The sequence below is a fragment of the Tubulanus polymorphus genome, chromosome 7, assembly GCF_964204645.1.
Source record: "Tubulanus polymorphus chromosome 7, tnTubPoly1.2, whole genome shotgun sequence".
Taxonomy (NCBI): Eukaryota; Metazoa; Nemertea; class Palaeonemertea; order Tubulaniformes; family Tubulanidae; genus Tubulanus; species Tubulanus polymorphus.
The window spans coordinates 2,467,644-2,482,592 of NC_134031.1; the positions used below are offsets into that span (position 1 = coordinate 2,467,644).

At 35.3% G+C, this 14,949-nt stretch overlaps 1 protein-coding gene across 3 annotated transcripts; it reads left to right on the forward strand.

Annotated features, from left to right (window-relative positions):
* The first annotated feature begins 7,977 nt into the window (after positions 1–7,977).
* LOC141908207 (putative protein-lysine deacylase ABHD14B) lies at positions 7,978–14,632 on the forward strand. Of its 3 annotated transcripts, none has more exons than XM_074798123.1 (5): positions 7,978–8,093; positions 9,995–10,264; positions 10,592–10,754; positions 11,189–11,424; positions 13,805–14,632. In XM_074798123.1, the coding sequence occupies exons 1-5, from the start codon at positions 8,076–8,078 to the stop codon at positions 14,003–14,005; spliced, it is 888 nt and encodes a 295-aa protein (XP_074654224.1). In that variant the 5' UTR covers positions 7,978–8,075; the 3' UTR covers positions 14,006–14,632. The 3 variants fall into 3 exon arrangements, with proteins under 3 accessions (XP_074654224.1, XP_074654222.1, XP_074654223.1); XM_074798121.1 differs by lacking the exon at positions 7,978–8,093 and adding an exon at positions 9,117–9,416; XM_074798122.1 differs by lacking the exon at positions 7,978–8,093 and adding an exon at positions 9,123–9,416 and having other exon boundaries at positions 10,592–10,751.
* The last annotated feature ends 317 nt before the right edge of the window (positions 14,633–14,949 follow it).

Sequence of the window (14,949 nt, forward strand, 5' to 3'; positions counted from 1 at the left end):
GAGATTTTGGATATCTATATTACAAGGTTTACTTTTTTTCTGCCTAATTTATACATTGAGATTTTGGATATCTATATTACAAGGTTAACTTTTTTTCTGCCTAATTTATACATCGAGATTTTGGATAGCTATATCACGAGGTTTACTTTTTTCATGCCTTGCTGCTCCTGAATAAGTGATTATAAGATGTGCATTGTCTGTGCTGCTCCTGAATAAGTGTTTATAAGATACACATTGTCTGTGCTGCTCCTGAATAAGTGTTTATAAGATACGCATTGTCTCAGCTGCTCCTGCTTAATTGTTTATACATCTGGATATCTGGTATATCTATATTACAAGGTTACCTTTTTTTCTGCCCATTTGAATACATTTGAGATTTTGGATATCTATATTACGAGGTTAATTTTTTTTTCTGCCTATTTCAATACATCGAGATTTTGGATATCTATATTACAAGGTTAACTTTTTTTTCTGCCTAATTTATTACATCTAGATTTTGGATATCTATATTGCTTTATAACTTTCCTTTCTGCCTATTTGAATACATCTAGATTTTGGATCTATATTACAATGTTAACTTCTTTTTTCGGCCTAATTTTATTACATCGAGATTTTGGATATCTATATTACAAGGTTAACTTTTTTTTCTGCCTTTTTGGATACGTCTAGATTTTGGATATCTATATTACAAGGTTAATTTTTTTTTCTACCTATTTCAATACATCTACATTTTGGATATCTATATTACAAGGTTAACTTTCTTTTCTGCCTAATTTATTACATCGAGATTTTGGATATCTATATTACAAGGTTAATTTTTTTTCTGCCTGTTTCAATACAACTAGATTTTGGATATCTATATTACAAGGTTAATTTTTTTTCTGCCTAATTTATTACATCGAGATTTTGGATATCTATATTACAAGGTTAATTTTTTTTTCTGCCTATTTCAATACATCTAGGTTTTGGATATCTATATTACAAGGTTAACTTTTTTTCTGCCTAATTTATACATCGAGATTTTGGATATCTATATTACAAGGTTAAATTTTTTTCTGCCTTATTTATACATCGAGATTTTGGATATCTATATCACGAGGTTTACTTTTTTTCGTGCCTTGCTGCTCCTGAATAAGTGATTATAAGATGTGCATTGTCTGTGCTGCTCCTGAATAAGTGTTTATAAGATATGCATTGTCTGTGCTGCTCCTTAATAAATGTTTATAAGATACGCATTGTCTGTGCTGCTCCTGAAAAAAATTGTTTATAAGATACGCATTGTCTGTGCTGCTCCTGAATAAGTGTTTATAAGATACGCATTGTCTCAGCTGCTCCTGCTTAATTGTTTATACATCTGGACATCTGGTATATCTATATTACAAGGTTACCTTTTTTTCTGCCTATTTGAATACATTGAGATTTTGGATATCTATATTACAAGGTTTATTTTTTTTTCTGCCTATTTCAATACGTCTAGATTTTGGATATCTATATTACAAGGTTAATTTTTTTTTTCTGCCTAATTTATTACATCGAGATTTTGGATATCTATGTTACAAGGTTAACTTTTTTTCTGCCTAATTTATACATCGAGATTTTGGATATCTATATTACAAGGTTAAATTTTTTTTTCTGCCTATTTCAATACATCTAGATTTTGGATATCTATATTACAAGGTTAATTTTTTTTCTGCCTAATTTATTACATCGAGATTTTGGATATCTATATTACAAGGTAAACTTTTTTTCTGCCTATTTCAATACATCTAGATTTTGGATATCTATATTACAAGGTTAATTTTTTTTTTCTGCCTAATTTATTACATCGAGATTTTGGATTTCTATATTACAAGGTTAACTTTTTTTCTGCCTAATTTATACATCGAGATTTTGGATATCTATATTACAAGGTAAACTTTTTTTCTGCCTATTTCAATACATCTAGATTTTGGATATCTATATTACAAGGTTAATTTTTTTTTTCTGCCTAATTTATTACATCGAGATTTTGGATATCTATATTACAAGGTTAACTTTTTTTTCTGCCTATTTCAATACATCTAGATTTTGGATATCTATATTACAAGGTTAATTTTTTTTTTCTGCCTAATTTATTACATCGAGATTTTGGATATCTATATTACAAGGTTAACTTTTTTTTCTGCCTATTTCAATACATCTAGATTTTGGATATCTATATTACAAGGTTAATTTTTTTTCTGCCTAATTTATTACATCGAGATTTTGGATTTCTATATTACAAGGTTAACTTTTTTTCTGCCTAATTTATACATCGAGATTTTGGATATCTATATTACAAGGTTAATTTTTTTTTCTGCCTATTTCAATACATCTAGATTTTGGATATCTATATTACAAGGTTAACTTTTTTTCTGCCTATTTCAATACATCTAGATTTTGGATATCTATATTACAAGGTTAATTTTTTTTTTCTGCCAAATTTATTACATCGAGATTTTGGATATCTATATTACAAGGTTTACTTTTTTTCTGCCTAATTTATACATTGAGATTTTGGATATCTATATTACAAGGTTAACTTTTTTTTCTGCCTAATTTATACATCGAGATTTTGGATAGCTATATCATGAGGTTTACTTTTTTCATGCCTTGCTGCTCCTGAATAAGTGATTATAAGATGTGCATTGTCTGTGCTGCTCCTGAATAAGTGTTTATAAGATACGCATTGTCTCAGCTGCTCCTGCTAAATTGTTTATACATCTGGATATCTGGTATATCTACATTACAAGGTTACCTTTTTTTCTGCCCATTTGAATACATTTGAGATTTTGGATATCTATATTACAAGGTTAATTTTTTTTTCTGCCTATTTCAATACATCGAGATTTTGGATATCTATATTACAAGGTTAACTTTTTTTTCTGCCTAATTTATTACATCTAGATTTTGGATATCTATATTGCTTTATAACTTTCCTTTCTGCCTATTTGAATACATCTAGATTTTGGATCTATATTACAATGTTAACTTCTTTTTTCGGCCTAATTTTATTACATCGAGATTTTGGATATCTATATTACAAGGTTAACTTTTTTTTCTGCCTTTTTGGATACGTCTAGATTATGGATATCTATATTACAAGGTTAATTTTTTTTTCTACCTATTTCAATACATCTAGATTTTGGATATCTATATTACAAGGTTAATTTTTTTTTCTGCCTATTTCAATACATCTAGATTTTGGATATCTATATTACAAGGTTAAATTTTTTTTCTGCCTAATTTATTACATCGAGATTTTGGATATCTATATTACAAGGTTAACTTTTCTTCTGCCTATTTCAATACATCTAGATTTTGGATATCTATATTACAAGGTTAATTTTTTTTTTCTGCCTAATTTATTACATCGAGATTTTGGATATCTATATTACAAGGTTAACTTTTTTTCTGCCTAATTTATACATCGAGATTTTTTGTATAGCTATATCACGAGGTTTACTTTTTTCATGCCTTGCTGCTCCTGAATAAGTGATTATAAGATGTGCATTGTCTGTGCTGCTCCTGAATAAGTGTTTATAAGATACACATTGTCTGTGCTGCTCCTGAATAAGTGTTTATAAGATACGCATTGTCTCAGCTGCTCCTGCTTAATTGTTTATACATCTGGATATCTGGTATATCTATATTACAAGGTTACCTTTTTTTCTGCCCATTTGAATACATTTGAGATTTTGGATATCTATATTACAAGGTTAATTTTTTTTTCTGCCTATTTCAATACATCGAGATTTTGGATATCTATATTACAAGGTTAACTTTTTTTTCTGCCTAATTTATTACATCTAGATTTTGGATATCTATATTGCTTTATAACTTTCTTTTCTGCCTATTTGAATACATCTAGATTTTGGATCTATATTACAATGTTAACTTCTTTTTTCGGCCTAATTTTATTACATCGAGATTTTGGATATCTATATTACAAGGTTAACTTTTTTTTCTGCCTTTTTGAATACGTCTAGATTTTGGATATCTATATTACAAGGTTAACTTTTTTCTGCCTATTTCAATTCATCGAGATTTAGACATAAGAAACTTTGAATCATTCCCACACCTTGATAAATCCAGAATTCAGCAAAGTCTTTTTAAAGATTCAATAAATCCTTCGCGCAAGAGCCAGAGTTACACTTCCTGTATTCTTTTAAAATCACACAATATTAATTTATACAATTGTCTTATCAACCCCTATGGTTTAGCTTTGAGCACTTTTGAGATGAAGATACTGAATTAATCTTCATCGTAGATACCTAATCAGTCATCTAATCTCCTCTATGATTTAAATTATCTGGGACAATATTTTATACGGGGCTTGAAATTTCTACACGAGATGAATTTCTGATCCGGAACAAATTTGGATTGATCACTATTTCAAACTGCTAATTTTGCATGAGAGCTTTCGATACCTAGTTTGATCCAGAATTCCCCAAAACCTAACTGATTCAACAGATCCTACACATATGTGGCCCAGTTAGACGCAGACGACATTGCACGATACAGTCGTCTCATCCACTGCACTATTTTTTGAATAATTTTCACTTATATTAATTATATTGAATTGATTTTAATCAATCTTCTAGATATCTAAAGCAATCCGTTAATTAGTAATCATACTAGCTGCATTTTAATTGTCAGTTGAATTCATCACTATTTGAATTCATCAGAACTTAAGATAAAAGCACATTTTTAGTGGTAAATTAGAAATTCTCATAGCCAAATTGCTATATAATCTTTATTTCCCTTTTACAGTACACTGTGTATAAGGACCGAAAGACTTTGTTATGACTGGACCTCCCTGGTGCGGTGCGAGTCATGATGCTGGAATATAGATTGAAGGAGAGGGGTTAGTAAAAAAGAGCTATTAGCAAGAGGAATAAGACCTAAGTTTAGGATATCCCGTCAAAATAAGGCTTTCGATCTGACATACACAGTGAAATTGAAATATTCCCCCTTCCAAATTCACGAATGTATTTGTGCACAGATTTGTTTTATCACCCTTCGATTGGAAGTCAATCTGCGTGAAATGATTTTGGCAATATGTATCAGAACTAATACAGCTGTATGAAGACACAATAGGTTCACTTTAGATACAGAAAAATAAATGTGCTCAGATACGCATGCATCAGCTTTAAATGTCCATGGACCTGAATTAAAAATAATTTCATATAACATACTGAATTTACCTTACCGGTAATTGTAGATATCTAAGTAATACGTTAATGAGTAATTCAAGCTATATTCTAATTGTCAATTAATAAACTATATCTATTATGCGTCACTTGACACACAGTATGGCTTTTAGATATCATTTGAATCAGTAAGGTTTTGGTAAATTTTGGCAATATTGAAGAGCATGACCAGTCGCCGTAAGTACGGCAGTTGGAGATATAAATACTGATCAGTCAAAGAGCCTGATTCACTTATCATAAAGATATGCTCAAATATACATACATCAGCTATATCTAAATTGTCAGTTTAATGATATTTATAATGGACCTGTATCACATATATATTATTTCATACATAGCAATAAATAGTTTTTGATCTTACATGAAATATTAAATTCATCTTAATTGTAGATATCTAAGCCATTGGTTAATGAGCAATTTTTCCTAGCTATATATATGATGATTAAAACAAGGCACAGAGTATGGCTCTGGGGAATGACTTGAATTAATTACAGCTTTCTTTATTCTAGATTTATCAAAGTGCTGAGACCTAATCACAATTTCTAAAAGACCTGCAGTCCATCACTCAATCATTTCGTCCAATATTGTAAATATTCAAGCAATCATTGCCCTAGCTATATTTCAATTTACTTTTAACAATATACCGGCCATAGAGCTTCAACAAAGTAGTGCGGAGATGGTGAGCTTGACCAGTGTCTCTATCCTCTCCAGTGCCTATGCATTCTACCCCAGAAATATCAACTTAGCTTTATGTATGTATGCATTCCTGTTGCCATGCAGGATGAGACTGCCAGGTTTGGTTGCGGCAGACTTTCGGTGTTTGGTTCATTCAACATGGAGTCTTTTGTGGGCACTTCTAGTGGGTAGATTTTAGATGGGCCTTTCCGGATTAACCTGAAATGAGTAAAAGAACGATATTCTGTAGTTACACAATCCTTTCTGTGTCATACATCGTAATTTTCACATGTATCAACTTAACTTTCAATATTGCCGCGTTCAGTGTTCTTTTTTCGCCATCTTCTGTAGTCGCCTTCAGCATCTTCTTCTTCATCTTGGGAGTCCTGAAATGAAAAAAAAAGAGAAGAGCAATGAAAACCTGGTACGGAACAAAAATAATGTCTTTACAGCTCTCCGTCGCCGGTCACATGCCGAGAACACCAGACAAAGAGCCAGCCAGGAATATACTGCCCTCTACACGCCCTCACACAGAACGCGAAAACCAGGATGACAACGCCTCACATTCCCCATCTAACTGCAGGATGTACTGGGCGACGTCAGTAACTGACACACCTGTTAAATTGCACGAAACACAAATAGCGCAGTACAACCAGCTTGACCGGGTTGAGATTCAGGATCTCAACTAGCACCCAAAAGCGTGACAAGAGACTTCATCCACTGACCGAGGTTGTCACAAGGACACAATGAAACTAGCACTCACAAGCCGACGAGAGACTTCATCCACTGACCGAGGTTGTCACAAGGACACAATGAAAACTAGCACTCAAACTAGAAATCAAAGAGCGTGACAGTAGAATCATCCCTCAGCCGACTCAGAATACCAGAAACAAAGAGCGTGACAGTAGAATCATCCCTCATCCGGGCGGTCACAAGGACACAATGAATGCTAGTAGCGTGACAATCCAGTATAACCGCTCCATTTGTATCCCGCGCAATCCCGCAAATATGCCCGTCATTGACATCACTCAGCACACTTTGTAGATAGGTGGGGGCAGTGAGGCCTCGTCATCCTGGTTTTCGTGTTCCGTATGAGGGCGTGTAGAGGGCAGAATTTCCTGACCGACTCTTTGTCTGACATCCTCGACACGTTACCGGCAAAGGAGAGCTGACGCTTTCGGACATTAGTTTTGTTCCAGCAAACGTTGAAATTCGACAGAGAAATCGGCCCTGAAAAATAAAACGGATTAAACCCTGAAAAATAGAACGCATTAATTAACACGGAACAGTACAGGACAGCACAGAGACGAACAGTAACACATAAAACATAAAGACGTCGTTCCTCAGGAAGCAGGAACAGGAGCAGGAGCGCAGCGAAAATCGCCAGGAGGAGAATCCACGGTAGCATGTTCACAGTGTGAGTTAGCCGAGGTGAATGGTCTATGCTTATGTACACCGTGGTCAGCCGGTGACGTATTCAATAGCGCGTATAAATGATATCAACAACTCTGAAAAGCCGCAATTGTGTCTCTATTGTTGAATAGATTTACAATGAGAGCTTATAGAAGGTTCCACTGGGTTGAATACGCGCCAGCTATACAATATCGTGGAACTTTAAAGGCCATGATTGCATGAAATAAATGACTTGATTCCCAACAGCTTCCCTCTCCGAATTTAGCCGCCGCCGTGATTCGACCAGGAGTAAATTAGGCCCCTCAAAGTTGATACTTTGTTTCTCATCCAAACCTCCCTCGCCGGCGCCGGACATGAGGGCGGGCGAATTTTTTGGTTATGAGATTTTTAGAAATAAGCTTATAAAACAAAAGTGGAAATAAACTCGTATCTTATATATTTTCCAGGTAGACGAAGGCGGGAAGTTTTTTCTGTTTAAATCCAAAAATTATTCACTGTGTAGAGGTCTAGAAAATTAGTGAAAAACATCTTAATGTTTTGAAAAAGTGGATATCTTTATGTCATGAATGTATACATTTACTGGGATTCGAACCAAGCGCCACGTGAATTAATTACCTCCACAATCAAACATTGTAATCAATTCAAATTCAATTCAATACTTTATTTAGATATTTTGAAGACTTTATATGGTGTATCGTTGACGGGTTGTTTGTGAATTGAACTCGTACATCTTTCGTGTCAGGGAATGATCTGTCGATGAAGAAAGTCAATTCGGTCAGTATTTTCTTACCTAGAGTCCATGATGAAATATACTCATCAGCTGCTCGTGGTCTTCAGCAGCAGCAGCAGCAGCCAGGATGGATAAAAAATACCAATCTCCCGCGCTCCCGACTGGCGACTCGACTTAGTGGTTACATTCTCAAGCACTCCTCAAGACACCAGTTCTCTGCATTCGTCAGTTTGAGGCTCTACTCAGCAATATCTTAACCAGTTTGCTTTCTCCTCGACCTCACCCTGTCGCAATTAATGTTGATCATGCAACTTACTCCTCCCTATTCTGAATACCAGTCGTTGTTACGGTTCCGTACAACCAGGAACAACGGCTAATGTCCATTTCAACCTGACTTGAGAGCATTTCATGCCTTCGTACCAAACTTCAATTGGTAGGCATGGAGACATATTGTTAAACTTTGAAATCATGGAGTCACTTCTCTTCATTTAACCCCTTTCAGTGAAGACTTTTTGCATATCCTTCAATACAGTTTCAAATGGATTAAAAAATGATGATTTAGGTCGACTGCTTGTCCTGTCTGGTCCTGATAAGACCTTCATCAGGTATGTACTATAAAAAATGAGCAAGCTAGGCCACCCGGAATGCTCTCAAGTCAGGTTGAAATAGACATTAGGTACTAGACTAACTCCTCCCTACTAAAGATTACAAAATTACAGGTAGCCTCTCTAGTAGACCATCCATGCGATGATGATGTATGTAACCCATAAGATTTTTTCCCTAAATAGCTCTTATAAATTTATCATATAGTTCATATAGGCCTAACAAGAAAATTCAATGTATGATAAAATAAATCACTTATGATTTTGAAAATATATCAAATATTACATGAAAATCATGTTTGGAATACAATCTATGATTTAGATATTATTACTGGCTGATCATTGGGTAGAGATGATGAGCTGGCAAGTGTTGTGAAAATTGATTATTTAGCAGCAGGCCAGTGAAAGGTCAGTGAGAGAAGAATTTTATTAATAGAAAGGCTCTGGTGACACGTGTTGTCTGGTGACTGGAGAAAATCAACAACAGATGTCGACATTAAATTGATGTCTTCCCGTGCCGGTATTTAATAGACATGTCTCACCAAGCATTTAAAATACTGAGAAAAGAAAGTCTTGTACATTAATCGTTTGAACATGAATGAAGAAGTTGATAAGACGGAGGTCTCCGCCGAGCAAGGAGGCAGTGTTCGCAAACGCGTTGTGGAAAAAGAGGATTCGAAGGATACCGCTGCGCATTCTAAAGCCAATGAAAAGGAAAAAGATGAGGCGTTGGATAAGAAAAATGATGATTCGGATGATGAAAAGGTCTTAGAACTGCAGTGAAGTCCGCTTAATTCGGATCATTTAGGACCAACAAAATTCATCCCGTTTACGGGAGATATGGATAAAACGTCATTTTCTCGCATATTAATGAACAAATCTGGACTGCAATGTCCAAATTAGACCAAAATACGGATTAAGCCAATCCGGATTAAGCGGTTAGACTGTATATTTAGTTTAGGAAGCCTAGATTTATGAGGTCGTTAAATGTGATATATGAATAAGGCTTTCAGTGTTAACTATCAGACTTTGACCCAATTTCAAAGTTCATTATATTTCCATATTCTATATAGCCTGTGCTATTGCTATCATGCATCGATTAGGAGAACTGAGCTGAGAGCTAGGATATCCAACTAAACTTGTTCTTATATCCAGGTTTTTTTATTTCAATAGGCATTACGTAGGTTTTCAGGGGCAAGTTAAAATTAAGTTCATGTTCATAGAATCAGGGAATCAGGGAATTTCTGGTTAAGGGGTCAGGGAAATCAGGGAAATATCGTGGAGTTGTGAATTCCCTGATTTGTACGAACCTTTAAGTTTTTAAGAATTATTTATTTTTTCAGGGTAAAAACGGCACCAATTCCACTAGTGGAGTATGGAATGCGCGTTGGCATAAAGGACTGATATTCACATTAGCGTGCGTCGTATGTTCGAGTTCATTGATCGTTTACTTGATTTATAACTATTCGTCGATCGTCGCGCGGCACCGGAAAAACCCGTTGATGATGTCGTGGAAAGATTTCGAAATGATCGATCTGCCGGCGGAAATGATAGCGAAAAGTAAAAATGTTAAAATTCACACGCGAACCGTGGATTTCAAGTTAGATGGACAGGTAAATTTTGCTAGTTCAATACCCGGAGCAGACGCAGCCCTTGTGTTGCCGTGGTTTTGAGTTTGGAGACTTTGAAATTAATTCATGTTTCTTTTACTGAATATTCTGAATGAATCCCTGTCTTTCTCTATGAGAGTCAAGTAAAACCCTTAAATATGAAGAAAAATGTTCAAATACCATATAGGCCTATCTAAGCCCCTGTTTCATTTAGAAGACTGTTCATAAAGGATTCATACCCCTTTAGGTGTAATAGTTTGTTTTTTTTTCAGCCCAGCTTGAAAATCATATTTTACTGGATGATAATGATCAACGATTCATGTTTTACAGGATGTGAAGACGTTCGTACGCGAACCTGAACAACAAGGCGATAAAACAGCGGTATTACTGTTGCACGGCAACGCGTTCTCTTCGGAAAACTGGCAGAAAATCGGAACGATTCAACTGGTAGCGACTTTCGGTCATCGTGTGTTCGCCGTCGATGTTCCAGGTAGTAAGTTAGTTCATCATGTCTGACAAAATATCAATGGCACATCGGCCTAGTGTGACCATAATACGCATTGTTGTTTGTAGCAAGGAGCAATGCGGCATTGCACTGCTTTACAATGCTGCAAAATATGACAAGTTGCTCTTTCAATGAGGATTCTACGTTTGACTGTGGCAATCAAGGATTCCACTTGTGGCAAGCGAGGAAGCACTAGGTAGTTTGCTAGCGTGTTTTAGAATAATACCACGATTTCTCTTTCAATAGCGAATAATGAATTAAACTTGTGCTATACATGAACAGAATTTATCTAATTTCTGATATGGGCTAAAATCAATCTGCCCTGTTGATACACGCTATCTAGTGAGATAACCAACTGCACAGGGTCCTCATTGCTGGAAATAATATCACATATCCATAAAAAAATGTATATCTATTTTCAGGTTATGGTAATTCCCCTGCCATCGGAAAATACGATAAAGGCTCATACGTGGAGAAATTGATCGAGGCTCTGGGTATAACCCGTCCAATATTGGTGGCGCCATCGATGGCCGGATCGTTCGCTATGCCTTTTATATTGAAGAGTCCTGAGAATGTACACTTAAAACTGAGTGGATTCGTACCTATAGCGATCGTAGGAACGGAATACAAAAAACATTTCTTCTATCAGAAAGTATTGGTAAGTATAAGTTGAAATAGGAAATAACGAAAATTTGATGAGTAGAACTTTCATCCAACTAAATAATCAGTGATTACCTGATTCAGTTAGACAAGATATCAAAGTTCAAGAGCCATATGCCTCGAGTCCTCAAGATGTTTAGATTTTGAAAACCAGGCTCTTAAGTCCATTTTAATTCTATAGCCAATAGAATATGTTTTTATTATAGAAATTTAAGTGTTCATTGTATTAAAATCTGAGACCAATTTTGGCCGGGGGGGCAGTTGCTCATAAGTTGGTTAAAGATAACTGGTGCTTTGCTAGTTGCCACTATGAGATATCTCCTTGTTAGCCTGTAGCTGAATGCCAAGACAATCTTACCAGTTACACCAACCAGAAACTAGATACTAGACTGATCTCGTAGTACTTTACCAGTTACCGCTATAGATGTACCATGGATATGTATGGAATGATGTTATAAGTTGTCTCAGCTGAACTGTATGAGACACGAGTCTATTGTGCTATTGTACGTATTGTTATAGTAGGAAGACGGCACCAGCTACAAACTGCTCATCAATTACAAGTTTTATTAAAGAAAATGACTCATCATTTACAAAGAATAATATCGAGGAGACACCTGTATCTTAGAGCCAGATGTTTAACTATTATTGAATTTAAACCGTTCTTTATTAATATCGCATCAATTTTTGTTTGATACGTCGACTATAGCCGTGATCACATAAATATTCTACTCGAGTCAAATGTGGCCCACTTTCTCTCGTTACTAAACTGCTATCTAAACGATGCTGTGGCAAGAATGAGGCGAGTCACTTCCAGAACCAGTTAACATTCACTAGCAGTAATTTGACCTGTACTAAAATTTGGGTACAGGCCTGGTCCGATGTTTTTGGTCGGGCCATAATTGGATCAGTTCAAGAATGCTTGTGTGATCGCGGCTTGATGATAATGATTATTAAAGGTACCATTTAATTAAAAGAAACCCACGATATCAATTCAAACATCTGTTTTTGTTATCGGCTAGAAGGATTTTACTCAAAATTAAAGAAAAAACAATAACAGTTGTTTTGAATTGATATTGTGGATTTCTGTTAATGATATTCATCAAGACTGTGAATAGTTTAAAAACATATTACAGGTACCTACACTGATAGTGAGGGGATCACGAGATAAACATTTAGGCAAACTTTCGCAACGCAACTTAAAACATATGAGAAACAGTCGCGTTTTCGTCATGAAAAACGCGCGACATTCGTGTTATTTGAATAAACCGTACGAATGGCATCGTCTGCTTCGTAGTTTCCTAGCGACTATTCAAAAACACGCGAATAAAATCAACTGATTCGTATTGTTGTAGTAAGGATTTGAATTTGGAAGTTTTGATTCTGTAGAAACCCTTCGTAGAACGCGGGCAGGGGCCTGTTTTATAGACCAAGGATTCCCCAGTCCCACAGTTCAGAGTTAACTGACTACTGAGAACTACTAAACTGAATCCAGTTTGTGAACAGGAACGATCCTCAGGTCAAATAACTCAACTATCAAACTCAAAACTACTCCATATAAATGGCGCTAGATTTTGTCTTTTTGACAAAGTAGTAAATGTTAGCCTACCCCGACTAGGTGGTTTTGTGGTTTTTAGTAATGATCTTTCTTTTTTTTCACATCAAGTGAAATGTTATTCATCCTTTTCTTTATGATCTTATTTTCTTTTTACTTCTCTGCTTTGTACGTAGTGGGCATCCAGAAAATATTTTCCCCTTGAAAACACCTTTAAACTTCGTACCATCATCATTCTTATCTGCATTAAATTTCATATTACATGTTTAGAACGTTCTAAACTTAGTCCATTCCTATTTCAAAAGAACCAAGCGTTCACACCTGCAAAAGGTCTCTTCTAGATTGGGCCAAATTAGAACGTACTAACTAGTGATAGTGTGAGCGTGGCTTATAAATAGTGCGTGTACCAGGGTCGCCACTTACCATGAAATCAGGGAAAAAGTCTGGGAATTTCCTTTCCTTTCGAAAAAGCCAGGGAATTTTGTAAAAAGAAAGAGCTAAAAATCAGGGAAAAGTCTGGGTAATACGTTGAGATTTCTAGATTGTGCGTATAATTAAACAGTTTCCATCTATGCTGTACATATTTGACTGCTAATTGATTGTATTCTTTTAGCAGATCAAGTCAGGGAAAACAACATGCGTGTCAGGGAATAGTCAGGGAGAATAGTCAAATAAAAGTGGCCACCCTGATGTACATGTATGCATTTCAATGCTTTTAAGCGACATTGAAATATTAGGTTATCATTGAAATATTTCATGTTGGAAAAGGATCAAGAATTCAGGTATTTTGATGATTGTTCTGACGATTATTTTTTCATTATTTCAGGTACCGACGATGATCATACGAGGTGAGAACGACCATGACCTCGGTGAACAGTGTCAAGGTAACCTTCAAATGATGCCGCAACACGAGACGTTTGTCATAAAATCGGCCGGCCACGCGGCTTACATTGACGTCCCCGACGACTGGCATCGACTGCTTTTCAATTTCATGTTCGCGATCGAGAAACGGAAATTATCGACGTAAAATACTTTTATCATAGAATTAACTTTAAAGATTTCGGATGGGAGTAGGGTTTAAAATGCCCTATTTATACTCCTTTGTACATTATGCTTAAAATGTATGGACGGGCTGGGGTTAAATTCTCGAGCCCTTCACTTACCAATAGGGCACATCCTCATTCCAGAAATTGCCGAGGAAAAGGGACGTTTTTGGTTTTTTTAAAAAGGTTGAGTTTCACGCTCTCTTCATCTGTTAAAAAATATTGTAGCATCGGAAAACTTATTTCCAGCGTGTAATCTTTAGTAATTAATAGTAATGCGTACATTTCATCTGACGGAGAAAGTGTGAGGAAAAGGGGCGTCTTTATTTTTGTGAATCTGGGAACGAGTACGTTCTGCCACCATTAGAAGTGACGAGCTCCTGGGTTCGAATTGCCTAAGGGGCCGAAATGTTTGTAAGGTCAGTATCGGTACTACACTGTAGTTGTATTTCTATTGTATAAAAACGATACTGGAATATTAATAGAATTGTTAACTACTGCGTTAAAACATAATGTAATTATGTTCGTATAAAACTAACCATTATGTTATTATGTTTACATCATTGACAAATCCATGACATATAAAACTGAATGGATTACATACATTTTACGAGGATTTATAAATTATCTCTTTTTCTATATATTTCAATAAATGTTTTATCCTATTCTACACGTTTCGTTTATTTCGTTAATTCCATCGGTGCATTTTACTGGTCTAATCTAGAATTTGATGACTTCTCTTACCATTTTCTGCAAGTCATGTATGGAGCATTAAAATGGTGTTAAGTGCCTTGGATCATAGAACTCAAATCGAAATGGAGTTTGATTTGAGTTCTATGCTTGGATGGAATAATCTGAATGCCATACCACCAGCTATTGGAAGAAAATACACGTAAGAAACAAACAAATTTCATTAAATCTAAATGAA

Excerpts from the sequence above, each read along its gene's own strand:
- LOC141908207 (XM_074798121.1), top strand. The coding sequence starts at position 9,246 with ATGAATGAAGAAGTTGATAAGACGGAGGTCTCCGCCGAGCAAGGAGGC. Across the intron at positions 9,417-9,994 it reads ATGATTCGGATGATGAAAAG|GGTAAAAACGGCACCAATTC; the intron begins GTCTTAGAACTG and ends TTATTTTTTCAG. Across the intron at positions 10,755-11,188 it reads CGCCGTCGATGTTCCAGGTA|GTTATGGTAATTCCCCTGCC; the intron begins GTAAGTTAGTTC and ends ATCTATTTTCAG.